Genomic DNA, 27,470 nt, shown 5'->3' with positions numbered 1-27,470 from the left:
AGTGGGCGTGGCTATGCAAATAACCCAGGGTGAAGGGCCTAGATCACTTTTTGGTGGGCGTGGCTATGCAAATGAGCCAGCCTGAAGGGTCTGGGTCAGTTTTCGGTGGGCGTGGCCATGCAAATGAAGCGGGGGGCGTGGTGACTGGGCGTGGCTATGCAGATCCCTAGCGGCGGTGGGAGTGCCCGGTGGGCGTGGCCACGCACATATAAGTGCGTTGTGGGCGTTTCCTGTGGGCGTGGCTATGCAAATGAGCCAGGCTGAAAGGTCCAGGTCAGGGTTTGGTGGGCGGGGCCATGCAAATGAAGCACGCGAGTGGGCGTGGCTACGCAGATCCCTAGCAGCACTGGGAGTGTCCGGTGGGCGTGGCCACGCACATATAAGGACGGCGTGGGCGTGTCCTGTGGGCGTGGCTATGCAAATACCCTGCTGGCGCGGGGTGTGCCCTGTGGGCGTGGCTACGCAAGTAGCGCAGTCTGAAGGGTGCGGGCAGTGGGCTTGGCCACGTGAATAAGGTAGCGGAGTGGGCGTGGCTACGCGAATAGGCGCCAGCGTGGGCGTGGCCGGTGGGCGTGGCTATGCAAATGAGGCCCCTCCCGCCCGCCCCCGCGGCCCTGCCCCCGCCCCGCCCCGCCGGGCGCTCACGGGCCGGGGCCGCGGCGGCAGCGGCGCCGCGAGATGGCGGGGGGCAGCGGGTGCCCGGCGCGGCGCTGAGCCCAGCCCCGCCGCCCTCCTGACCCCCGCTGGGATCCCGCTGAGGTGAGGCCGGACCGGGCACCGTGACGGTGGAGGTGGGTGGGGGGGAGGGTGCGACCCGAGGAAACTTTCCGCCGCCCCGGTGAGGCGGGCAGGTGGCGGGGAACGGGAGCGCCGGGCAGCCGCAGCGGGTGTTTTGCGGGGCTTGTCCTCCTCCCCGACCGTGGTGGGATCCCTGCCGGGTCCGCAGCCCCGGGACCCCTCGGTGGGGCAGTGCCAGAGAGGGGGGGTCCTTACCGGGACCCCTCGGTGGGGCGATAGCGGAGGGGAGGTCCTTACCGGGACCCCCGGTGCTGCTCGGGGCTGCGGGGGGGTGCTTGGAGGTGCTGTGGGGGCACAGGCTCTCGAGACCCCGAGAAAAGGAGGGCAGGTGAAGCCCAGCCTGGGGGGACCCCCCCCCCCGCCTCTGTCGGGCTGGGGGTGCAGGGAGCACAGAGAGACAAGGAGAAGGGCTGGGGGGGGATCTTGTGAGGATGGGGGGCTCCCCCGTGGAGGCACGGGGCTCCCCCTTGGAATAAGGGGCTCTCCTTTAGGGTCTGGAGTCTGTCCTGGGGGACAAGGAGCTCTCCTTTAAGGGCTGGGGTCTCTCTTTGGGGACAAGGAGCTCTCCTTTAAGGGCTGGGGTCTCTCCTTGGGGACAAGGAGCTCTCCTTTAAGGGCTGGGGTCTCTCTTTGGGGACAAGGAGCTCTCCTTTAAGGGCTGGGGTCTCTCTTTGGGGACAAGGAGCTCTCCTTTAAGGGCTGGGGTCTCTCTTTGGGGACAAGGAGCTCTCCTTTAAGGGCTGGGGTCTCTCCTTGGGGACAAGGAGCTCTTCTTTAAGGGCTGGGGTCTCTCCTTGGGGACAAGGAGCTCTCCTTTAAGGGCTGGGGTCTCTCTTTGGGGACAAGGAGCTCTCCTTTAAGGGCTGGGGTCTCTCTTTGGGGACCAGGAGCTCTCCTTTAGGGGCTGAGATCTCTCTTTGGGGACAAGGAGCTCTCCTTTAGGGACAGGGGTCTCCCTTTGGGGACAAGGGACTCTCCTTGGGACAAGGGCTCTCCAGGGGCCAGGCCAGGCGTGCCGGAGGGCCAGCAGCATGAAGTTGCGCAAAAAGTTATTCCCCGGGTGCGCGGGGTCGCGCTGGAGGATTTGCATTATTGTTCTATTTCATTTCTTACCCTTTCCCCCCTTCCCGCCGGTGGCATCGCGCCTTCGGGACGAGCTCCCTTCCCGCTCCCCATCCTGCCTTACGATTCTTTTCCCTTCCCCAAGCGTTTCCTGCTCACAAATCTGGCTCCTGAGGCTGCTGGGACCAGCCCTGCCTCCAAGCACCCCTCTGCAGCCCCTCTGCCTTGGGGTCCCCCGAAGGAGCCCCAGTTCCAGCCCAGAAACCCTTTCCCGAATCGCTCGGGCTCGGCATCGCTCGCTTGGCCGGCCTGGGGAAGGAGGATAAAGCCGAGCGGGATTTTCATCCTCCTGCTGCGACACCAGCCACAGCCAAAGTTTAATGGCTAAAAAAACAGCCCCCTTAACCCCAAACCAGCCCCGGCTGCTGGGGCGAAGGAACGTGGCTGCTCTCCCCTGGAGTTTCCAGTTTCCCTGGAGCGCAGATGCCCCTGGAAATGGAGATTTCCCGGCCAAGGTGCGCTCCAATGGGCCGTTTCACCTTTTTGCTTCCTTGGAATTTGCCTTTCCCGGCTGGTTTTGGGTGTCCCCCCGCTGGCTGCTGGCCCCTTTCCCCCCTCCTCGCCCTGCGCTCGCTGCGCTCCCCTCCTCTCCCTCTTTTCCTTTGTTTGCCATCTCGCTCCCTGTCTCTGACGCGTACGCCGCTCCATCCAAATGCAATAGTGGGATTTGCCAGAATTATTTCCTAAAGCTGCCGGGGAGAAAGAAGAGGGGGGGGAGGTTTGGATGGAGGAGTTGGGGGGGGGATGTGTGGGTATTTAACTGCAACCAACTGGAGTTTTGGCTGGCGGAGGAGCTGGGGGCTCAGGCTGTCCCAGCCCAGCGTTGATGGGAAGGGTAGAGCCGGGGAATGGGTGGGAGAGCTTGGAAAGGGACGGAATGCCAGTACAATGGAGCAGAGCTGGCTGCGCGCAGGGGGAAGAGAGGAGCGAATCGAAATATTTACGGACTCCCAAGACTGAGCCCTGGGGAACGGCGGTACCGCTGCGCTCCGGGTCTTGCCCACGCGTTGCTGGAGGGGGCACGGTGGTGCCCACCTGGCCACCCCTCTTACCTGCCCATCCGTGACCTCGTCCCACTCAGGCTGGGGCCAGCGTGGCCACCTCAGGAAGGGTTGACCGGAGCACCCAGGTGGGCTGTGAGCAGCCCCCGAGGTGTGGGATCTGCCCCCCTTTGCAGCTCAGCATCCCTCTCCGCGGTGCCCCAGAGGGTTCCTGCCTGCCCCCCAACACCGTCCCCTGTGGGGCTGCGTGGTGGCATCTGCACAGGGCTTGTCCCCATGCGGGTGGCACCGTGGGGACCCTGCGGCTCACCAGGCAGTGCCCATCCCCGTGGCACAGGGTCCCGCTGCCCGGGCTGCTCCCACGCTGTACCCACAGGGGTACCAGGGCTCGGCGCATCCCACCCTGCGTGTGCAGCCCCTGGGGACACGAGGGGACTCCTCCCAGCCCTGCCACCCACACCAGACCCTGCCCTGGGCTCCACGGGAGGGGGACCCGGGCACCCCAAGGGCGCTGTGCCCCATACCGGGGTGCGTGTGTGGCTTGCTGGAGGCAGCTTGGCGGACTCCGCTCCGTGCCGGAGCCCCAGGGAGTCCAGCTGCCTGGCACACAGGCAGGGCTTTTTTTTTTTATTCTTCTTCTTTTTCTTCCTCTTTTATTTATGAAAAAAAAAATCCTCCTTTTTTTTTTTTTTTTTTTTTTTGTACGTTCTTGGAATAATGAAGTCCAGATTTCCTTCATGTTGGAAAGATTTGATCCCAGCTCTGCTCGCTGTGGCTTTGCTGGGGGCTGGGAGGAGGGGTAGGGGGAGCGCGAGGGGGCTGGGGATGGGACCCCTCTGGGTGCTGGGGTGGGGGGAGCCAGCCCTGCGGGGTGGGGATGCCGCAGGCTTTGGAGGGGGGAGCAGAGAAGGATTCTCCTCACCTGGGCAAGGCTCTCTTCAGCTTGGGTGGAGGAGCGTGCTGCAGCCGTGCTCGCCGCTGCGCTCAGCTTGGCACCCGAGGAGGTGAAGCTGGGCACCCCCCGACTCCTGCCCCCCAACCTGTGGGGTGGGATTCAGCTGAGCTCCCCTCCAAAGGCTGGAATAAGGAGATGTGGGGGGCTTGACTGACATCCCTCCCTCTCCTGTGCCTCCCTCGGCAGGCTCGGCGCCCCTAGACTCCCCTCGGTGCCCACCATGCCCGTGGTCGGCGTCCTCCTCTGGGCCACCCTGCTTACTCTGGGCTGGCGAGCCGCCCACGCCAAGGACCACGGCTTCGCTACCCCAAGGGTCCAGCTCTCCTTCAAAGGTAAGAACCCGGCCGCGGGAGTTGGGGAGCAGGCTGAGACCCCAAAAAATTGGAGGAGACCAGCAGCACCCTGGTCCCAGCCGCTCCACCTTGCCTAGTCGGGGGGGATCAGCAGGCTACACCCCCTAAAATCTCCATGGGGATCCATACCCAGGCACGGCTGAGCTCCTAGTTTGTGTCCCCCCCAAACTGGCTGTTGTGGAGGTGGTTGTTAAGCCTGCCCAGTCCTCCCAGTATGCTCCTTGTTGGTGGCTAGGTGGCTCGCTCCATCTGGGTGCTGGGGTGTGGGGAGCGCAGCGCCCTGTGTCCAGACAGCAGCTCCGACCCCCCAAGCTGGTATTAACACCTGGGAGCTGGCAGGGAGCCGCAAGAGGCAGGAGGGGAGGGGGAAAGGGGCTTAACCCTTTGGTAAAGCGCTACCCAACCCACCCAGCTCACTCTGGGAGCCGCTGGGGGGGACACCCCAGCATCAGCTTTAGGTTGCATGTTGGCAGAGACATCAGTCTGAGCTCCTGCCACAGGGATGCTGAGAGGGGGTGGATGGGGAGGGGGTGATGGGACGGGGATTTTGGGGTTGCAAACCCCCAGGAGCAGAACAAAAATTGCCCGTGCTGGCTCGGTGCATTCGGTGCTGCCATCGCCCAGCGCCCTCCTGGGGCTCGCTGCCCGCTTGGACGCGTGTCAGGAGGGTGATGGGCACGCGGAGCCTCGTGTCTGCCTCCCCTTGGGGGGGAACGAGGGGCAGCAAGCGATCTGGGGCCATGCTGCCTGCACCCCTGCCCTGCTTTTCCCCTCCAGCCTCGGATGGAGCTGGTGAGCCCAGGGTGCCGCGGCGGCTCGGGGCTGGGGGGGTTGATGGCAAGCATTGTGTGTGCAGGGTTAGCCGCTGGTGTTCAAGGCTGGTCTCAGCAGGAAAAATGGCTGGTATGAGGAGTCTGGGGACAAGTCCAGGCTGGAAAAGCGTGAGCAGTTCCTCCCCGTGCGCTAGGCGCCACTTGCCTCTCTGAAAGGTGGTTTCAGAGGGGCTCGGGGGCTGCTGGAGCGCTTTGGCCGCTGCCGTTTCCCACCCAGGGCTGCGTCCCTCAGTCCAGCTCGGAGCATCTCTTCCTCCTGGTTGTGACGAGGGCTCAGGTCAAGCCCGGCACCCTCTGTGCCAGCGAGGTGTGTGTTAACGCCTGTTGCCATCCCACAGCCGCCAGCGTGGGATTAATTCCGGATAAGCATGGTCCGGCCCTACAGGGTGGGGGCTGGTTTGGGGTTGGATTTTTGGCCCTGCAGAGGTCCCTGGCTGTGCCCGTGGGACCTGGCAGAGTCACCCAAGCACCCGTGTCGGGATCTCCAGTGCTTCTCCCTCCTGCTTGGCGGGGTCTGGCGGGGCTCCCCCTGCTCCCGCTGCCGGGATTGGGGATTTGCGGTGGGAGAAGGGCTGGTTTGCACTTGCAGGCTGAGAAGAAATGCTGGCAGCGTGCCGGAGCCAAGCACACGGGGATCAGGAAGGAATGCCACTCACCCCTTCCCGGCCTGCCCTCCGGCAGTGGGGAATTAACCTGGGGGCTCCCTCGGTGGCCACCGAGCTGCCAGTAAGCGGCTTCCCCAAGCCAATCGTCTGTACGTGGCTTCCTTGAAGTCCCTGGGGCCACGAGACGTGGGGCGCAGCGGCGCTTCCCAGCTGGTCCAGCCCCTTCTCACGCTCGAGGAAGTGGGGCTGGTGCCCAAATCCACCGCCCCAAAGCCCTGGGGCGAGCTGGGCGTGACGGGAGCCAGGGACGCTGGTGTGATGAGTTGAGCTGGGCTCTGCAGGGAGGCAGCGGAGGTACTGTCGGGAGGGATGCTGCTCAAGCTGAAGCATCCCCACGCCCCAAGCAAGGTGGCCGTGGCCTTGCACGGGCATCCAGCAGGGTGCTGGGGAATGGACTGTGCTGCTTGGAGCTGCCGTGTCCCCGGGTTCCCCACCCCGGCGTGCCTCGCCTCGGCCGCGCTGGCTGGAGCCTCGCCAGCTGCGGGAGCGTCTCTGGGTTTGTTTGCTTTTTGGTTGTTATCGCACGCCTGAGGTTTGTCGCAGCTCCCCAGGGCCTGCGTCATCCTCTACGGAGCCCCATCGTCTCCGAGGGCTTGGAAAAAAAACAACAAAAAACATATATAAAATAACGAAGCAAGAGGAAAGGGGCTAGAGCTGAGCTCCTTCGCTGCGGTGATGGACTGGTCAGGGTCACCCGTCGGTCCTGTTGTCCATCCTATGACCCCCATGGTCCCTGTCCGTCTGTCCTCCCTCTCAAGGCTTTCCTGTCCGTGTGTCGGCAGGAGGAAGGTGACCAGCACGGAAAGAACTGCGCTGGGAGCGGCTCCGGCACAGCTCCCCTTTGCCAACAGCTCTTCCCAGATCCCAGCCCGGTGCCGGCCAGAAATAGGGTGGATATTTTTAATCATCTCCTTGCTAACAATTCCAACCCCCCTCTCCCGTACACATCCTGCGGCCCCCTCTCCTCCGGGCTTTCCTCCGTGCCGGGGGGCTCGTGCTGGCTGCCTGGACGATGCTTTCCTGGTGAGGATGCAGGAGGAGGTGATGATGATGATGATGGTGATTCATCTCTCCCTGTCCTGCTCCAGTCCAGTGTGGGAAAAGCGTGCGGGAAGGAAGGGTGGGCTCTCGCCCCACGTAGCCACGGGAAGCCCTCGAGGTCAGGACTCTCTGTGGGGCTTCAAAGGGGGAAGCCGCTCCCCGGCTATGGCCATGCCGGCACCTCTCGGAAAAGCCGTGGCAGAGGTCCAGCCGGGGGGCAACCCTGGCTGGGTGAGAGGCAGGGCAGTTCCTGCAAGAGGTGTGTGTGGGGGGGGAAATCACTTTAAAAAGAATAAATCAAGCTGCGGAGTCTCCTCTTGGCTCTGCTGCCTGCCCCCTGCGTGACCGTGCTCTTCCCCGCTTTGTGCCTCAGTTTCCCCTCCCGTCCCGCTGGCATCTCAGCTGGTGGCTGGAGGATGTCGGCGTGCTTGATCCTGGGGTTGGGGTGGCAGATGGCTGGAGAGGAGCCCGGCGAGGGGGGCACGTCCCGGGGGCCGCCCAGGCGCCCTTCTAAGCTGCCGCAGCTGTGGGCACCGCTCGGTGACATCGGCCTGGGATAAACACAGTGGGGGACACAGGGGGGACATGCGGCTGAGAGCTCCAGGATGTGCTGGGAAGGTTGGTGCCATCGCTCCCCACTTTGACCCAGGTTGAGGGGTGCTCCTTGGACCCCTCGAAGGCGGGGGACACGCTCTGTCCCCTCTCCTGTGCCCCAAGGGACAGGGATGCTGGCTGAGCCCTGCGACCCCTAAGAGGATTTCGGTGGCTGGGGCAGCGGGGGGCTGCGACAAGGTCCCCCCCGCCAGGACCGGCTGCTGCTGGGGCTGAGCCCCCTGGGCTCCAGCTGCGAAGCTCAATAAGCTCCTTAACCCCCCTCCAAAACAAAAAAAGAACCCCATGGGATTTCAGTGTCATCCCTGCCTGAGCCCCTACCTAATAAGCTCATTATCCCTAAAACTAAATGATGCTCCTTCTGGAGCAGCGTGGTCCTTCCTGGGGTCCTGGTTTGCGTGTGCCCCCTCAGTTTTGGTGCCACTGTGCCCTGCCCAGAGCCCCCCTGGCTGCTCCTTTCCCTGCTGCCTTTTTGGCACGGAGCAAACGGCCTGGAAAACTGGCTGCTTCCCACCCAGCGCCTTGGCACACGCGGGGTCTTAGGGGCTGGGAAGGAAAATAGCATCAAGAAATTAAACAAAAGCCCCAAAGGTGGCAGGTGGGGACCTCTCAGGTCAGCCCTGTGGGCTTAGAGGTGAAAGGGCTCCTTCCTGAGGAGGGTTTTGGGGTGCTGGAGCATCCCCTGAGCTGGGTCTGGGTTGGGGACCAGGGTCCCTGCTGCTGAGGGATGCTCGGTGGGGACAACGTCCCCCATGTCAGCGATGCTTGCTGGGGCACGTCCCCCCACGAGCGCTTCGGGCTGGCTCGCCGGGGGATGAATCAGCGATTTCAGCTGAAAAAATGTGGTTTATCCTTTTTTTTTATTTTTTTTTTGGCCTACACCCAACCGGCCGGGCAGCGGTGGCGGCGGAGCGGGGGGAACACCCGGCTGTCCCCGCTTTGATCCCGAAGGATTTGATCCCTGGGCAGCTGTGGCACCTGTACCCTGGCCTGGGGGCTGGTGGAGCGGGCCCTGGGTGATGCTCCTGGGGGGCTGGAGATGGTTGGGGGTGGAATGCAATGAGCCGGAGCCATTTCATCTCCCAAGCCCCAGCAAGGCAGCTTCGGTTTCCTCCCACCTGTGAATCGGTTAAATGGGAAAAGAGCTTGGCTGGGGGCCACGGAAACTCTCTTATTACATGTAATTAGCTTAATTACATCATAAATAACCCATCAAGGGGTAGCGGAGTGACGCTCAAACAAATAAGCAATTCTGCTTTCAGCGGGCGACCCACCCAGCTCTTTGATCAACCCCAATAACAACAAATGCTTTAAACACGCGAGGGGACGCATCCAGCCCCAAATCCCTCTCCCTCCATCGCTCCCCATCCCTCCCCTCCGCCCGGTACCCAAGAAGCTGCATCCCACGTTTCAAGCAGGGGAGACATTAAGGGAGGGAACGTGAACATTTGGGGCTTGCTTATCAATTTGTGGGATAAAACACTCTAGGATGGAGCTGGGATTTATCTCTGCTGGGCCAGGCTCCCTTGGGATCAGCGCTGGGCTTCTCCATCGGCATTTAGAGCGAATTCATGCAAAGAAAGGGTTCCCAAAAGGCGCTGCTGCTGCCAGCCGGGGGGGAGAGCGGTTATTGAATATAAACACGCCATGTAATTTACATGCTAATTATGTTGAATGCGCTACAAGCCCATAATTAGAAACTAATTAGGTGAGAGTGCCTGTAATTGGTTTCAGGAGGGTGCAGCCATGGTGCACCTGGGGAGGTGACCAGCTTGGGACCTAATGGCATCATCTCTTCGTGCCAGCACCGTGGTGATGTTTGAGGGGTGAGGGGGGGGCTGGGTTTGGGTGAGCAGCCCCCCAGGTTTATCGGGAACCCCTGAAATCTCACCTTTGCTTTGGAGATCAGTGCCGGTCTCCGTGCCAATGGGCAATGGGACTGCTCATCCCTGAGGGATGGGGACGGTGGTGGCCGCCAGCAAGGGTGGAGGTGTGGGCAGCTGCCGGAGCTGTAAATTTGGCTTTACTCGGGGGGGGTCGTGGCTTTGCAGAGCTGTAATGGAGCAGTGCCACTCGCCACCAGCGCAGGCAGAGCCAAGCATCGCCCCTGGTTGCCAGCCCTGACTGGTTCCTGGCTGCCGGCATCGCTCCAAGGCGCAGGGTAATTAAGTCTCAACACCCGAGGCCACCAAACCGTGCTGGGGAGGCAAATCCTGGAGGGATTTGTGGGGGCACTCTGCGCGATGCTGAGAGGGGATGGTCCCCAGGGAGCCCACCCCGCCTGCCATGCCGGGTGGCTCCTGGCTCTGGTGCTGGGCAATTAAAATGGGATTAGGCTCCTGGCCAGCCTGGGAAGCTCCGCCAGTGCTGGGATTGGGTTGACGGCGGCGATACGGGAGGGAATTTGCTCATCAGGGCGCATCCACTAACGAGCTGGCTTATCCATCCCCTGGGACCCCAGCCCGGCTGCCAAGGGCAGGTTTGGGGGCACAGAGGTGGCAGGGGATTAGGTGGGAAGGGTTGAAGGTGGCAGTTCGGGAGGTCAGAGGTTGGGATAGGGGCTCGCCCGCCTCTCCGTCCCCTTTGGAGAGGGCGTCACGGGGCAGTGGGTCTGTCACCGCCCCGCTTTGGGGGTGTCCCCTCTGATCGCTGGGGCATGGGGGGCTGAATGAGGCCGCTGGAGGGGGGCCAGCGCCCTTTGTGTTGGTGGCACCATGCCCATCCTGGTGCATATGGGATATTTGGGACCATCATTGACATGGGATCCGTGTCCGGATGATGCCCAGGTCAGGGGGTCCTTCTTGAGAGGTGAGGATGGGAGGTTGGACACGGTGGCAGAGTGGGGCTCCTGCCTGGTTTAACCTCCATCCCCAGTTCTGCTCGCCCCGCAGTTACCTCTGCCCCAAGCAGGAGGGATGTCCCGTGCCCTGGTGCTGGGGACAACCTCTTGTGCTCTGCCTGCGTCACCCGCTGCCGGAGCTGCCCTGCCTTTTCCTGGCTCCTGACCTCCCCACCGACACCAGCGTCACCGCGGGGGAAGCCCCAACACATCCATCCCGGGCTCCCAGAGCCCCATGTGGGGCACATGCGTTTGCACACGCGTGCACACACACACATCACAGGTCCTACACGTGCACACACGTTGCATTCTGTATCTTTTATGTGCACACATCGCGTGTTCTACACATGCACACGCACGTTTTGCACACACATGCACACAAACTGCACGTTCTGCACACGCATTGCGTGTTCTACACACACGCACACGCATGAAATTCTACATACACCACGTTCTACACACACGTGCACACACATTGCATGTTCTATGTACACGCACGCTGCACACACATGCGCACACATCACATTCTACGCATAGAATCATTGAATAGTTTGGGTTGGAAGGGACCTTAAAGATCATCCCGTTGCCACCCTGCCAGCCCTGGGACAGAGCAGGTTCTCCCAGTGACACCAGTGGGCATGGATCTAACTGCAACTGGGCAGCCCCCTCTTATTGTGGGGTGCCCCCTGCCACACCCCAACTTCTGCAGGGCCAAGAGGGGTCCCCAGGGCTGTGGAAGGGGGACCAAAGAGTGCAGACTTCTGTGTCCCCATGGACTTTGGGGACACCTACGGGACATTGCCAGGAGGTCAGGGAGATGTGCAGGCACTTGGTGTCCTGGCTGGGAAGGCAGCTTGGCTGCTGGAGCCCTGCCCAGCCCTGCCTGGAAGTCAGCGCCTTCCTTCCCACGCTGACCCCCAGGACCCTGCTCCCCTCCCAGCCGGCACGGGGGCCAGGGCTGCCCCCAGCCCCAAGGACACCCCGGCACTTGCACTGGGGGGGATGCTCAGGGGGGCAGTTTGCCATGGGGGTGGCATCCAAAGCGGGTGACGCCTCCAAAGGGGGTGGCATCTAGGGCAGATGGCATCCCATGGAGGTGGTATCTAATAGCTTGGGTGGCATCTGATGGCTGCTGGTGGCATCCAAAGAGAAAGACATCTCCAAAGGGGGTGGCATCTAGGGCAGATGGCATCCCATAGGGGTGGCATCCAAAGGGGATGACACCTCCAAAGGGATGGCACCTCCAGCGGGAGTGGCATTTGGGGCAGATGGCATCCCATGGAGGTGGCATCTGATGGCTGAGGGTGGCATCTGATGGCTGTTGGTGGCATCCAAAGAGGATGACACCTCCAAACGGGGTGGTATTTGGGACAGATGGCATCCCATGGGAGTGGCATCCAAAGGGGGTGACACCTCCAAAGAGGATGATGCCTTAGAAGGGGTTGGTATCTTGGGCAGATGGCATCCCATGGAGGTGGCATCCAATGGCTTCAGGGTAGCATCCAAGGGGGTGGCATCCAGGGCACATCACGTGCCATGGAGGTGGCATCTGATGGCTGTTGGTGGCATTCAAGGCAAGTGGCATCTCCAAAGAGAGTGGCACCTCTAAAGGAGATGGCATATAGGGAAGATGACATTCCATGGAGGTGGCATCCCATGTTGTTGATGGCATCCAGAGGGGTGTCACCTACAAGGGGGGTGGCATTTAGGGCAGCTTGTGTCCCTTGGGGCAGGGTTCTGTGTCCCACTCGTGCCTTGGCCCCTGCCGCACGGTCCTTGGCACCGGCCCACATCATCTGCAGCACTTCTGCCTTCCATCTGGCTGCCTCATTGCACTTGTGAATATTCATGACCCTCATTATCCTCTTTCACTCGTTGCTCCCACACTCAGGCTAAAAATAACTTCCCTGGGTGGGGGGGATGGGGTGCGCGGGGGGAGGCTGGTCCCCCCACCCGGAGCTGCCTCCTTAGGGTCCCAGCTTCCCCAGCTGAGGAGCCAGTGGTCTGGCTGGGACATGGGCTCACAGGGCAGGAGGGAGATGATGCTGGAGACGTTGGGAGCTGTGAGCTCTTGGCTGGGGTGACAGTGAGCCCCCGCTTCTTGCCCCATCTCGGTGGGAAGCTCCACTCCCTCCTGTGGGGTGTTGGCTCTCCTGAGCCCAGGTTCTGCTGCCTCCTCCCCTGGTTACTCTTGCTTGTTCCATCCCGCTGTGAGCATCTCCGTCATTCTCCCATGTAGACGTGGCATCACCGTGATGCTCGTGGATGGGAAGGTGGGCACCGTGTGCTGGAAGGTGCCGACCTCCTCTCACAGGAGGTCCTTCCTTCAGCCGGTCCGTGGGGTGTTGACGCCTGCCCTTTCGTCCCTGCAGAGCTGAAGGCGACGGGCACAGCGCACTTCTTCAACTTCCTCCTCAACTCCAGCGACTACCGCATCTTGCTGAAAGACGAAGACCACGACCGCATGTACGTGGGCAGCAAGGACTACGTCCTCTCTCTGGACCTCCACGACATCAACCGCGAGCCCCTCATCGTAAGCTGCTGTGACAACGCATGGGTGGGAGAGGGGGCAACCGGGCACCTGGGTGGGCATTCCGGGTTCTGATGCAAGAGCTTGATGGGCATCTCTGGAAGAGGTGGGACTGGGTGGGAACCTTGATGTCCACTGGGCTGGTGTCTCCACAGATCCACTGGCCTGCATCCCAGCAGAGGATTGAGGAGTGCATCCTGTCGGGCAAGAACAGCAACGTGAGTGGCCAACGTGAACCTGCTTCTAGGTAGTGGTGGGAGGGTTGGTGGCCAGCAGTGGAGGGGGATTCATGTCCTACACTGGAAAAGCCATCCCCTGGATCCCCTGTAGCTCAGCAGCATCTGCAGCCGTGCCAGGATGGTACTCCAAGGTGTTGTGCTGTCCTGCCACCCATTCTGTCGTAGATGTGCAGGTCCTGGACAGCTTGATGAGCAAGCAGGAGGCCAAGCTTCCCACCCTGCTTCCTCCTGCCAGCCAGGGCTGCGCTCTCCAGTGTGCCAGCTCATGGCCTGTGCCAACCAGTGACCTGCACATTCCATGCCACATTCCAACCCATGTCCCATGCCGCCCCGTAGCTCCATGCCAACTGAAGACCTGTGCCACCCCGTGACCCGTGCTATCCTATGACCCATGCCAAGCCATGACCACACCGACCCATGGCCCTGCTCCAGCCCATGGCTCTTGCCATGTTCCATGCCACCCTTCTGGCTCCTTGGCCTCCTTTCTCCCTCCCCAGCTCCTCCTCCATGCCTTTGGCCAGACCCCGTGGTGCCTGCCCCAGTCTGGGTGCTGGGAGGTGGTGGGAAGGTGGTGTCCTGGTCCCCTAGCTGGGGTTAGCAGCCTCTCTTCTGCTTCCCAGGGGGAATGTGCCAACTTCATCCGCCTGATCCAGCCCTGGAACCGCACCCACCTCTACGTATGCGGCACCGGCGCCTACAACCCCATCTGCGCCTTCGTCAACCGTGGGCGCAAAGCCCAGGTGAGGGGCGGGAGGGACCACGGGGGGCTCAGGCGGTGCCCGGCCCGGTGGAGCCACCATGGGATTGTCGTGTGGGAGGGCGGCGTGGCATGGCTCTGCTGGCTGGTGCCAGGAGGGTTGGGGGGCAGTGGGTTGGGGGGCAGTGACGAGCTGAGGAGTGACCGTGGCTAATGGCGCTGTCAAGTGGGGCTGAGACATCTCCACAGACCAAGGATTTCCCACCGAAAGCGGGCTGCCCCAGCTGGACCCCAACGCCAGCTTCCACGCAACGTGCCCTCCCACCCGCCAACCACAGCCAGATACCCACCAGGGTGAGGGACGCATCTCCCCTGGCTTCCGTGGATGTGGAGAACGCCCAGCACTGGATTTGCATGGAGACCATGGCAGAGGCTGTGCCAGCATGTGCAGCAGTGCCAGGGTTGTCCCTGGATGGATGTCACCCATTTCTGAGGACCACGGCGTGCAGTGAGAGGGTAGTGTTCCCCCTGGACACGCGGCAGACAGAGAAGCACTTTCAGGACAGCCCTTGGAAGGAGTTTGTCTCTGCAAATGGTGATGTTGGCGCCCCAGCCCTGCGAAGTGTCCGTCCCCTCCGTACCAGAGTGACAGAGCCTGGGCAGTGTCCTCTCCTGTGATCGGGACAAGCTGAGCACCACCAGCATGAGACAAGGAAGGACCGTGGGTCTGGACGTGGAGGACAGGAGTCTGCTCCAGTGCCCCATGAGCTTGGCACGGGCACTGAGCGAGGCAGATGCTGCTCAAGCCGCTCCAGACTGGGACCGGATTGGGCAGTAGCAGCATTTAAGGAGCACCAGGGATGCCTGTGGAGTTGAGGACGGCATCATGTGTCCCCTCTGGTGAAGCCAGCAGCAGCGCAACAGGGACAGGGGGTCCTAGTGACCCCCACGGTGCCGGTAGCCTCTCCTGTGGCATGGCTTGGCGCGGGGCGTTGCTTCCCTGCGTGGGGTGCTGCCAGCTGGATGTCAGGTACCGGGGGTACAGGGGGCTGGAGAACAGGCCTTATGAGAACAGCTGAGAGAGCTGGGGGTGTTTAGCCTGGAGAAGAGGAGGCTGAGGGGAGACCTCAGTGCTCTCTCCAACTACCTGAAAAGAGGTTGTGGAGAGGAAGGAGCTGGCCTCTTCTCCCAAGGGACAGGGGACAGGACAAGAGGGAATGGCCTCAAGCTCCGCCAGGGGAGGTTTAGGCTGAACATAAGGAAAACATTTTTCATGGAAAGGGTCATTGGTCCCTGGCAGAGGCTGCCCAGGGAGGGGGTTGAGTCACCTTCCCTGGAGGTGTTTAAGGGACGGGTGGACGAGGCGCTGAGGGACATGGTTTAGTGATTGGTGGGAATGGTTGGACTCAATGATCCTGGGGGTCTTTTCCAACCTGGTGATTCTATGATTCTATGATTCTTCGCTTCCCTGGGTGTGACCCCAACCAGGCTGGCTGTGGGCAGCCGCCTCTCAGCTCTCTCCTTCCCCGCATTGGGGCACCTCAGTTCCGTGGGAGAGAGCAGGATCCGTCCTGGAGAAGCTCCTGCTAGAGGCCAGAGCAGCCCGGAGCACCTGGGGACCTGCAGTGACACCCCCCGGGTGGCTGTGGCTTTGCTGCTCTATGGGCATCCGTCACCCCGGCTCTCGGGGTCCCCCAGTCCCCCCGCGCCGGGGGTCCATCCCCATCCGCTGGCGCTAACTCTCTGCCCTGCTCCTTCTCCCCAGGGGTTTCCGCCGAGCCAGCCGGGAGGCCGGGAAAGCAGATTCACCGACGGCCCCCTCAGCCCGAGACCAACACAAAGCAAGGTGGGAACCGGTCTGGGAGCCCGCCGCAGCCGTGCCCCCCTCTGTCCTGGGGCGCCGTGGGCTCCTTTCCTTCCCACCGGCATGCTTCCGACCCCCAGGCAAGGCGCCCCGTCCCGTGGGCATCCTCGCCACCTCCTTCCCTCTCGGCGCAGCATCCTCTGGCCACCGGCCTGGCATCTCCACTCTCCTTCTTTTACTAACTCCTTCCTCCCAGGCCGCACGCGGGTCCCCCGTGGGGACACTGTCAGGGACGGTGGCTCCCCCTGCCCCGCCGCTGGCTTTGCCACGTGCCTTGGAAGCAGGACCAGTGTTGGCAGAGCTACAGGGCTCAGGATGGTTCACAGGGCAGGATGCCAAGGCGATGTGCAAGAGGTGTTTTGGTAGGATCTACAAAAACATCCAGGAGTGGCTGCTTCGTCTCACCCCGGGTGGTGCTTGTGTCACCCCAGCAGGCTCAGGGGGGCTCCTAGGGACCCCTCTCGCCAGCCTGCCCTGACAGTGTCCCCCCCCAGAGCCTCTCCCCTCCGGACTAACACGGGTCGGTGCATGGGCTGGGAGAGGGGTGAGAGAGGGGCAGAGGGGGATGCTCGGCCACCAGCATCTCGCTGCCTGCGAGTGAGGATGCACCGTTACCATTTCAGCCTCCTGGATCCCCCCCATCCTTCCCTCCCTGCTAGATCTGGCCCCAGCACCCACCGAGAGAAGCTTCCCCGAGCTCCCTGGGCACTGCCAGCACCCGCTTTCTGGCAACTCCATTGGTTTTCGAGGCACATCATCCAAACGGCCGCGCTGGCACCGTGGCCAGGAGGGTGAGGTGGTGCAGCCAGTGCTGGGGCTGCACTGGAGAGCCAGGTTGTCCCCATGAAGGATTTGCCCAGGGCCAGGGAGAGGTGTTTGTGATGGAGCCTGTGGTGCAGGCAGTGCAGTGAGGATGGTGAAGCGCGGCTGTGCCTGTCACTGGGGTGTTGCACAAGGAGCAAACCCTCTGGTGGGAGATGTAGATGGGGAGCATCCCAGCTCCCCAACCTTCCTCCTGCCCTTCCCAGAGCCGTGGGCTCTGCCAGGATCCTGCTCACCTCTCGATGTCAGTGCCAGGGCACGGGGCCAACGGGCAGCTCCGCCAGCCCAGTTTGGTTGCCCGAGGTCTCCCCTGCCTCAGGGAAGGGTGGCTTGAAAGCTGCCCAGCAGAGAAGGACCTGAGTGGACATGAGCCAGCAGTGGCCCAGGTGGCCAAGAAGATCACTAGTATCTTGGCTTGTATCAGAAACAGCGTGGCCAGCAGGACTAGGAAGGGATTGTGCCCCTGGACTCGGCACTGGTGAGGCTGCACCTCGAATCCTGGGTTCAGTTTTGGGCCCCTCACTACAAGAAGGACGTTGAGGAGCTGGAGCGCGTCTGGAGGAGGAGAACAAAGCTGGGGAAGGGGCTGGAGAATGAGGATTGTGAGGAGCAGCTGAGGGAACTGCGGTTGTTTGGCCTGGAGAAAAGGAGGCTGAGAAGAGACCAACTCCCACCTCACTGCAACCTCCTTTCAAGGAGTTGTAGACAGTGATGAGGTCTCTTCTCTCAAGTAACAAGTGATGGGATGAGAGGAAGTTGCCTCAAGTTGTGCTAGGGAAAGTTTGGATGGGACATCAGGAAAAAATTCTTCCCTGAAAGGGTTCTTGGGCACTGCTGTCCAGGGAGGTGGTCAAGTCCCCATCCCTGGAGGTGTTTAAAAGATGAGTAGATGAGGAGCTCAGGGGTGTGGTTTAGTAGTGAACTTTAGTAGCAGGTACGGTTCTACCCAATGATCTGAAAGGTTTTCTCCAACCTCGGGATTCTATGTTTGTGCTGCACTGGTGCTTCATCCTGGCTCTGGGGGTCCATACGCTGTGGTGAGGGGTCCATCTGCCCCGAGTTGGCACCAGAAGAGGACTTTGCACGTGTCTGTGGAAGCAGAGTAGGTCTCACCCCTGGCTGAGGACAAAGGACGGTGCCGTGGGGCAGGCAGAGGTGACAGTGTGGGGTGAATCCCCCTGGAGCGTGCACAGCATCTCACTGCGATGCCACCCCAGCGGTGCCCACCGGAAAACGAGTCCTCCTGGGAGGAGTGCAGCAGATCTGGAAACTGAGCTGTGCCGGGCAGTGCCGGTGGCCAAACCCCACCTGCCAAAGCCACCAGAGCCGCATGACCTGGACCCAGCCAAGTGGTGACGTGCAGCATGGGCAGCCGGAGCGAAGAGGCGGCCAGAGGGAGATGTTTGCGTGGAGAATGGATGCTCCCTTGCAGCATGTCATCGTGGCCAAGTCTTCAAGCAGCGGAGGGCACGGAGAAACATCCAGCAACATCGGAGGAGCATCGCATGGGGGCTTCAGCTTCTCAGGAGACCTGCCGAGCACCAGTGTGGTCCATCTGCATCCATCCTCGCTCCATCCCGGATAAGGCTGCCTCTCCCAGAGGTCTTCAGAAGGTGCCGTGGGGATGGAGAGATGAAAGTCTAACCAGCTCCTTGGTTTGCTTCCTTCACCAGGATTATATCTTCTACCTGGAGCCGGACAAGCTGGAGTCGGGCAAGGGGAAGTGTTCCTACGACCCCAAAGTAGACACCGTCTCTGCGTTAATAAGTGAGTCCTGTAGCCACTCCCACCTGCTCCAGCTGCAGGTAGCCACGCAACTGGGATGCCCAGTTCATGGACACCTGGCCCAGCAGAGCTGGGGGGTCCTGGTTAGAGCAGTGCCACCTCCTGAGCTCTCCAGGATGGCCATGGGCCAGGTAGATCTTGGTTTCTTGGTGGCTACTGGCCAGGGATGGGGCAGGATGGAGCAGTGGTTGAGGGCCTCCAGCCAATTTCTGCCTTCTGCAGATGAAGAGCTCTATGCTGGTGTCTACATTGACTTCATGGGCACGGACGCAGCCATTTTCCGCACCATGGGCAAGCAGACGGCCATGAGGACAGACCAGTACAATTCGCGGTGGCTCAACGGTGAGTCCAGGTGTCATCGACCCAGGGAACCTGGAGACACCACGGCTCCAGCCCTGGAGACCTGTTGTGTCGTGCTGCATCCTTCTCCCAGGACAGAGACCACAGCCAGCATGGGCAGGGGGACAGTGTGGGTGGGTGGACAGATGGATGAATTGGATTGGTGAAGGATGGATGGATGGTTGGGTGATGATGGATGGATGGATGGATTGGTGAAGGATGGATGGATGGTTGGATGATGGATGGGTGGGTGGGTGGGTGGGTGGGTGGATGGATGGATGGATGGATGGATGGATGGATGGATGGATGGAAATCTAGGCAGAAGAGCAGAGGGGTAGCTGTGTGAGGCACAGTGACAGACATGCTGGGGGCTTTGCTGGGTGACAGAAGCAACCAGCTGGTAGGAGATGGGGCTGGCTGTACCAGAGTCCGTGCCTGGGTTTCTGCAGGGCTGAGATGTCAACCGTGTCGCCTGCGATCGGTGACCCTGAGCGCTCATCCTGCCCCCCTCAGAGCACCCCTGCCTGTGGGGCAGCAGCTGAGTAAACAGAGCAGAGCAGATGGGCTGATCCTGCCGGGCCGGGGAGCCGGCGGGGCGGTAACCCGAAGAGGGGGAGCTGTCAGCACAGGCTGGACACTGGCTGATGGATGGCAGGGAGAAGCTTCCTGAGAAGCTTCCAGGCTGTGTGGTTCCTCCCAGGGGGGAAGACCAGTTCCCACCATCCTTCTCATAGAGCTGCTGGGGGTCTCCATCCAGGGATGCTCCTGCAGATCTCAGGGATGTTCTGAGCGCCAGCAACCACCAGAGAGACCTGGTTCCTCAGAGCCTCTACAGCTCAGGACCTCATCCAGCTCTCACCCTGCGACCGTGGCAGTGATTTTCCAGGAGTGGGATGATGGCAGCGGAGAGGGGAGCTCATTGTTCCACTGTGACACAGGGCAGGGGGTGCCACTGGGCTGACGATGCCGTGTCGTTCCAGACCCAGCCTTTGTCCGTGCCCAGCTCATCCCTGACAGCAGCGAGAGGAACGACGACAAGCTCTACTTCTTCTTCCGAGAGAAGTCAGCCGATGCCCCGCTGAACCCTGGCATCTATTCCCGCATCGGGCGCATCTGCCTGGTAGGTGGAGGGGCGGGCAGGCAGGGAGCGGGCAGGGGACAAGCAGGACTTGGGACACCAGGGTCTTTTCATTGCAGAACGACGACGGGGGCCACTGCTGCCTCGTGAACAAGTGGAGCACCTTCCTGAAGGCCCGGCTTGTCTGTTCCGTGCCGGGACCCGACGGGATCGAAACACACTTCGATGAGCTCCGTGAGTGCTCAAGGCAGGACTAGGGGTGTTTGACATCCCCGTGGGCTTGGTGGCACCCTGAAGAGGGTTAGGGACCTCCTTGCTGCCGCCCCACCTCTTTCCTCTCCCACGGGGAGCTGCTCTTCCCCCTGCCCCAGCATCCCTGGGTGTGAGGGGGTTCCGTCTTCCTCGTGGTGACACCTCCATCTTTCTGTCCCAAGAGGACGTCTTCATCCAGCAGACTCAGGACACCAAGAACCCCGTCATCTACGCCGTGTTCTCCGCGTCGGGGTGAGTGCTGACCTTCCTGGGCCAGGGCAGCAGAAAGGGGGTCCCCAGCTGGCCGGTGGGTGTGCCAAGCCGTAAGGTGGCAACGGGTCCTTCCTCGCAGGTCGGTCTTCAAGGGCTCTGCCGTGTGTGTCTACTCCATGGCTGACATCCGCATGGTCTTCAACGGGCCCTTTGCGCACAAGGAGGGACCCAACTACCAGTGGATGCCCTACACGGGCAAAATGCCCTACCCGCGGCCGGGCACCGTAAGTACCTTCTGGGCACAACCCAGGGAGGCGAGCAGGCACCTTCCAGGCAGCCAGCACCCTCGGATCCGTGCCCAGGCACCCGGTCACCGAGTGCTGGTGATGTTTGTGCTGCAGTGCCCCGGTGGGACCTTCACCCCGTCTATGAAATCCACCAAGGACTACCCTGATGAAGTCATCAACTTCATGCGCACACACCCGCTGATGTACCACGCCGTCTACCCCACCCACCGCCAGCCGCTGGTGGTCCGCACCAACGTCAACTACCGCTTCACCACTGTGGCCGTCGACCAGGTGGATGCGGCAGACGGGCGCTATGAGGTGCTTTTCCTGGGCACAGGTACCCACGCCGCGCACCGCGGGGAACGCAGCATGCTCCGGCGCGGCCCCGGAGGGCACGGGCACCACCAGGGCTGGCCAGAGCACGGTGCACCCCTGACCTGAGATCCCTGCCCCGCCTCGAGGCTCCAGTCTGGTCCTTCCCCTGCCTTGGTCCCCGTCCCGCAGACCCCAGCGTCCAGCCTGGGCCTTCCCTTAGCCCAGTTCCCATCCCTGGAACCAATAATCCAGCATGATGCCATCATCCAGCGTGCCCCAGTGCCCACCCCAGGGGCTCCACCATCCAGCCTCGTCCTCTCCTGCCCCTGGTGCCCATCCAACATGCTCTGTGATCCAGCTTCACGCTTCCCGTCGCCCATGCTAAGCCCACCATCACCCAGCCTGATGCTTCCCCTACCCAACTGCCCATCCAAAAGGCACCAGCGTCCTCACCCTGTTCTTTCCCTGCCCCAGTGCCCATCCTGGGAGCGCTGCTGCTCCACCGTGGTGATTCCCCTGCTCGAACGCGCATCCTAGAGCCCCCGTGATCCATCCCGGTCCTTCCTCTGCCCCCGTGCCCACCCTTGGCTGCTGTCCCCACCCTGCCCTGGGTGGTGGATCTGCCACAGGTGGTGATCTGACCCAGCACACCTCACTTCAGGCACAGCCGCCTGCAGCAGCAGACAGATGGGGATGGACTTGGGAGGAGGTCCTTCTTCCCCCCAGCTCCAGCAGGGACCCCCTTTCCCAGGAGGGGAGGGCGCAGGTGCCATGAGGTGCCGCTGAGGGCCCGGGCTCTGTGGTGTCTTGCAGATCGGGGCACCGTGCAGAAGGTCATTGTTCTCCCCCGGGATGACATGGAGACAGAGGAGCTCATGCTGGAGGAGATCGAGGTGTTCAAGGTAAGGGTTGTCCTCCACCCTCTGCTGACTGTCTTAAATCTAGCCACTCAGTCCCCTGGGACACCAGGGAGACCTTGAGACACCAACCAGCCCCTTGGGACATCAACCAACCCCCTGGGACACAAGCCATCCCTTGGGACATCAGCCAATCCCGTGGGACATCAGCCAATCCTGTGGGACACCAGTCATCCCTTAGGACATCAACCAGCCTCTGGGGACACCAGCCAGCCCCATGGGACATGAGCCAGCCCCTAGTCCAGTTCTGGAGGGACCCTGAGCATTGGTTGTCCCACCTGCTGCTGCCTTGCAGCTTCCCCTACGCGCCCCGCAGGGTGGGTGTGGGATGTCCCCCCTGGGGCTGCAGCGTCAGGCCAGGTGCTCATCCCTCCCATCTCCTTCGCTCCGGTCTAGGTGCCAGCACCCATCAAGACGATGACCATCTCCTCCAAGAGGGTGAGTCCCATCGTGGGCCCGTCCGCGCGGCACTCTCCGGTGTCACCGCAGCACCAGAGCAGGAGCCACGGGGGTGGCCGCAGGGCAAGCTGACAAGATGACGTCTCACCCTGTCCTCTTTGTCCCTCCAACAGCAACAGCTGTACGTGTCCTCGGCCGTCGGCGTGACCCACCTGGCCCTGCACCGCTGCGATGTCTATGGAGAAGCCTGTGCCGACTGCTGCCTGGCCCGGGACCCCTACTGCGCCTGGGACGGCAGCGCCTGCACCCGCTACTCCGCCTCCTCCAAGAGGTACCGGGACCGGGGCAGAGCGACCAGGGGGGGACCCGAGCGCCCCAGGCTCCCCCGCTCACCTCCTGCCTCCCCACAGGCGCAGCCGGCGGCAGGACGTGCGGCACGGAAACCCCATCCGACAGTGCCGGGGATACAACTCCAACGGTGAGAGGGGCTGGGGGCGCAGGGGGGCACGGGGAGGAGGGGACAGGAGCTGAGGGAGGGGCTGGTGGTTGTGGAGATATGGGGAGAGATGGAGAGAAGATGGGTGGGTGGATGGATGGATGGATTAGAGAGGAGGATGGATGGATGGATACATTAGACAGGAGGATGAACATGGATGGATGGATGGATGGATAGATACATTGGGGGTGAGGATAAACACACATAGATGGGTCAGTAGGTGGATGGATGGATGGATGGATGGATGGATGGATGGATACATTAGACAGGAGGATGAACATGGATGGATGGATGGATGGATAGATACATTGGGGGTGAGGATAAACACACATAGATGGGTCAGTAGGTGGATGGATGGATGGATGGATGGATGGATGATACATTAGACAGGAGGATGAACATGGATGGATGGATGGATGGATGGATGGATGGATACATTGAGTGTGAGGATAAGCACAAATAGATGGGTCAGTAGGTGATTGGATGGATGGATGGATGGATGGATGGATGGATGGATGGATGGATGCATTCGTTAGAGAGGAGGTTGAACATGGATGGATGGATGGATGGATAGATACATTGGGGGTGAGGATAAGCACAGATAGATGGGTCAGTAGGTGATTGGATGGATGGATGGATGGATGGATGGATGGATGGATGGGTGGGTGGGTGGATGGATGGATGGATGGATGGATGGATACATTGGGGGTGAGGATAAGCACAGATGGATGGGTCAGTAGGTGACTGGATGGATGGATGAATGGATTAAAGAATAGATGCATTGGGGAGTAAGATGATTATGGATGGATAGATGGATGTGTTGGGGACAAGAATGAGCAGGTTTGAATGGATGGATGGATGGATGGATGGATACAATGGGAGAAGGGTGATCACAAATTGATGAGTGTGTAGATGAATGAATGGATGGATGGATGGGTGGGTGGATGGATGGATGGATGGATGGATGGATGGATGGATGGATACCCTACCGCAGGCATGGCTACACTTCAGGAGGAGGAGCACCCTTGCTGGGTGGCTGGGGAGCAGGCAGACACGTGGCTGGGCCGGAGGGCAGCAGGGCAGGGCCGCGGAGGCGCGCGTGTGACCCAGCTGCCCGTGGCTCCCCGCTGCAGCTAACAAGAACACGGTGGAGGCCGTGCAGTACGGAGTGGAGGGCAGCACCGCCTTCCTGGAGTGCCAGCCCCGCTCGCCGCAGGCCAGCATCAAGTGGCTGCTGCAGAAGGACAACAGCGACCGGCGGAAAGAGGTAAAGGCAGGGGCTGCGCCTGGGGGTGCCGAGGGGGGAGCGAGTGCCAGGCGGCTGAGCCGTGCCCCCCTCTGCGCCCCCAGCTGCGGGTGGAGGGCCGGGTGCTGCGGACGGAGCAGGGCTTGCTGCTGCGCGGCCTCCAGCTCGGCGACAGCGGCCTCTACACTTGCACGGCCACCGAGAACAACTTCAAGCACACGGTGACCAAGGTGCAGCTCCGCGTCCTCAGCAATCGCGCCGTCCACGCCGTGCTGGTCCAAGCGGAGACCCCTCCCGGCTTGCCCGGTGCTCCCACTCCCCGCTACCAGGACCTCCTGCAGCTCCTCACCCAGCCCGAAATGGGACTCCTGGACCAGTACTGCCAGGGCTACTGGCGGCACACGGCCGCTAGCCCCCCGCAGCCGCTGGCTGGCCTCAAAGCCAAGGAGCAGCAGGACCAGAAGAAGCCTCGGAACCGCCGGAATCACCAGCCAGAGACCTATGGGCATACATGAAACTGTCATCAGGGACTTTGCTAGCACAGTGGTCTATTTTTCCCCCCTTTTAATATTAAAAATATCTATAAATAAATATATATATATACGTCCCCGCACACACGCACGCAGACACGCGCGCTGGCCCCCCTCCCATGGGAGACGGTATTTATTTGTATGGTGTATATAGTCATGGGGGCTGTGTGACCCCCCCACCTCTTGGTCCCAGCGAGGAGTGGGGTCCCCCCGGGTGGCCGCTGGCAGTGTCTCTGTCTTCCTATCCCATCCCAGCATCCTGGCGTGTGTCCCACCATCGGGACACGGCCCTGGGGTGTGGGAGGGGGTGATGCACCAGGGATTTGGGGACAAACACCAGCCACGAGGACAGGCAGCACCGGGTAAGTTTTGCCTCCTGCAACCTGGCTTCCTGCCTCAGTTTCCCCACCTGGATGTTGAGGAGCAGGGGCTTTATATGAGGAAGGTGCAGCCCCCCAGGCAAGCCTAGGAGAAGGGGGGCAGCGTATGCAGCCCTATCACCCCCCCGGGGGTGACACGGGGACCTTCAAGATAGGATCCAAGCGTCCAGGCTGCGGAGGGGGATACTCAGCCAGGGGTTTTGGGTGGGAAGGGGAAGGAGAAAGGGCCATGCAGGGGGAGAACCTCCCTGGCAGCAGCACCCATGGGTGCTCGGGCACCCTGCGGGTGCAGGGGGTGTAATTAATTGTACAAGGGGAGCCCAGGGGCATTGGGGGCCAAGCAGGTGCCCCCCTGCCAAAGCTCCCCCCCGCAAATAAACACTGGCTTGGGATGGACATGGGCGCCTGCTGTGCTCTCTGGGGCAGGGAGGGGGCAGCTGGGCTGCTAATTAGGTTAATGCCCTTAATTGAAGCCTGCTGGGCTGGGGCTAGGGGAGCACTGGGAACACTGGGAAGCTGGAGTCACTGGGAGGAAGCAGTAGTGGATGACACTGTGAGTGTTAGGGGCACAGGATGGGCCAGCCGTCACTACTGGGTGGTACTGGGGGCACTGGGAGTCAGTACTGGGTGGTACTGGGGGCACTGGGAGTCAGTACTGGGTGGTACTGGGGGCACTGGGAGTCAGTACTGGGCCATTAGGATTTGGTACTGGGAGCTGGTACTGGTGGTGCTGGGAGAACAGGGTGGGGCAGTGGTACTGGGCTCTACTGGGGGGAACAAGGGGGTGGTAGTGGGTGATACTGGGCTGTACTGGGGACCCTCTGGCTGGTACTGGGGGCACTGGGGGCAGTCAGGGCTGTACTGGGGGCACTGGGGCAGGCAGGGCTGTACTGGGGGCACTGGGGCAGGCAGGGCTGTACTGGGGGCACTGGGGGCAGGCAGGGCTGTACTGGAGGCACTGGGAGCAGGCAGGGCTGTACTGGGAGCACTGGGAGCAGGCAGGGCTGTACTGGGGACACTGGGGCAGGCAGGGCTGTACTGGGAGCACTGGGGGCAGGCAGGGCTGTACTGGGAGCACTGGGGGCAGGCAGGGCTGTACTGGGAGCACTGGGGGCAGGCAGGGCTGTACTGGGGGCACTGGGGACAGGCAGGGCTGTACTGGGAGCACTGGGGACAGGCAGGGCTGTACTGGGAGCACTGGGGGCAGGCAGGGCTGTACTGGGGGCACTGGGGACAGGCAGGGCTGTACTGGGGACACTGGGGACAGGCAGGGCTGTACTGGGGGCACTGGGGGCAGGCAGGGCTGTACTGGGGGCACTGGGGACAGGCAGGGCTGTACTGGGGGCACTGGGGGCAGGCAGGGCTGTACTGGGGACACTGGGGACAGGCAGGGCTGTACTGGGGGCACTGGGGGCAGGCAGGGCTGTACTGGGGACACTGGGGACAGGCAGGGCTGTACTGGGGGCACTGGGGGCAGGCAGGGCTGTACTGGTGGCACTGGGACTGGTCTCGTTCGCCCCCTGGTGGCGACACGCGGCGCTGCAGGAGCCCTGATTGAGGCGGGGTGGGGGCACTGGGGACAGAGTGGGGGGCACTGGGAACAGAGGGGGTGTCTGGACTTGGGGTCACTGGGCTGTACTGGGGACACTGGAGGAGTCCTGGCTGGACCTGGGGACACTCAGGGGTTACTGGGGTGTCCTTGGGGACATTAAGTCTTACTGGGGTGGCCACTGTGTCAAGATGGGGGGGCTGCTGGGGACATGGGGAAGGGACAACGGGTGGCCTGAGGACACTAGGGGGGCGTTGAGGGGCTTGGGGACATTGTGGGGTCGCTGTGGCTGGAGCACAAGGGTGGCTTGGACGCTCAGTGCCCTCGGATGCTGGGCAGGGTTTTTGGGGAGGGGGGTGTCCTAAGGATGCTGCGGGGGCTGCTTGGAGTCCTGTGCCCAGAGCTGGAATCCTCAGGATAAGGCTTTGGAGCTGTTGGAACGGGCCCAGAGGAGGCCACGGAGATGATGTGAGGGCTGGAGCACCTCGGCTATCAGGACAGGCTGAGAGTTGGGGTTGTTCAGCCTGGAGAAGAGAAGGCTCAGGGGAGACCTTGGAGCAGCTTCTGAAAGGGCTCCAGGAAAGCTGGGGAGGGTTTTTTCCCAAGGGCATGGGGTGACAGGACAATGGGAATGGGTTTAGACTGGAAACTGGTTTGGAGCAGGGGGGTGAGCAGTGTGAACCGGGAACATTTCATAGAAATAGAATCACTAGGTTGGAAAAGACCTTTGGGATTGTTGAGTCCGACCACACCTGTCCTCTACCGAACCGCTTCCCTGAGCACCCCATCAACCCATCCTTTAAACCTCTCCAGGGATGGGGACTCCACCACCTCCCTGCAGCTGTGCCAGGCCCCGAGAACCTTTTTGGTGAGGAAATTTCACCCGATGTCCAATCTGAACCTGCCCTGGTGCAACTTGAGGCCATTCCCTCTCATCCCATCGCTGTCGCTTGGCTGAAGAGACCAGCACCCACCTCCCCACACCCTCCTTCCAGGTCGTTGTAGCCCACCTGCCAAACCCCAGCGGGTTCCCCCAGCTCCAATCACTGTGGGGATTCTCAGCAGAGCCACAACCAGGTGGGTGCCCCACCACCCCAAGCCATCGTCCCCATCCCCAAGATCCTCGTCCCCCCCGGCAGAAGCGCTGACGCCTGAGCCGCGGGATTGCTGAGCTCAGCCCGGGGCAGCTTTGCGGGATTTATCTGGGGAGGGCAGGGGGGCAGAGCTTAATCCGAGGGTGCTGAGCGCAGCACCCACCGCCGGCCCCCCGGGACCTTGGTGTCGTCCTTGGCCGGCATTGGGTGGGCGTCGGG

The 27,470-nt window shown here is 61.8% G+C and overlaps 1 protein-coding gene across 2 annotated transcripts; it reads left to right on the top strand.

The window, feature by feature from the left end:
• Window positions 1-684: 684 nt before the first annotated feature.
• Window positions 685-24,301, top strand: SEMA3F (semaphorin 3F). Of its 2 annotated transcripts, XM_069865479.1 has the most exons (19): window positions 685-759; window positions 4,063-4,208; window positions 12,592-12,752; window positions 12,905-12,967; window positions 13,609-13,728; window positions 15,451-15,531; window positions 18,045-18,138; window positions 18,379-18,498; window positions 19,476-19,615; window positions 19,693-19,807; window positions 20,008-20,077; window positions 20,178-20,322; window positions 20,440-20,662; window positions 21,454-21,542; window positions 21,954-21,995; window positions 22,130-22,287; window positions 22,367-22,434; window positions 23,586-23,719; window positions 23,803-24,301. In XM_069865479.1, exons 2-19 carry the CDS (start codon window positions 4,097-4,099, stop codon window positions 24,211-24,213), a joined length of 2,346 nt encoding a protein of 781 aa, XP_069721580.1. In that variant the 5' UTR covers window positions 685-759; window positions 4,063-4,096; the 3' UTR covers window positions 24,214-24,301. The 2 variants fall into 2 exon arrangements, with proteins under 2 accessions (XP_069721580.1, XP_069721581.1); XM_069865480.1 differs by lacking the exon at window positions 15,451-15,531 and having other exon boundaries at window positions 686-759.
• Window positions 24,302-27,470: the final 3,169 nt, after the last annotated feature.

The sequence above is a fragment of the Phaenicophaeus curvirostris genome, chromosome 11 (genome assembly GCF_032191515.1).
Source record: "Phaenicophaeus curvirostris isolate KB17595 chromosome 11, BPBGC_Pcur_1.0, whole genome shotgun sequence".
NCBI classification, from domain to species: domain Eukaryota; kingdom Metazoa; phylum Chordata; class Aves; order Cuculiformes; family Cuculidae; genus Phaenicophaeus; species Phaenicophaeus curvirostris.
Note: the sequence above shows the minus strand (reverse complement) of the source record. Positions and strands in the feature narration are given on the sequence as shown.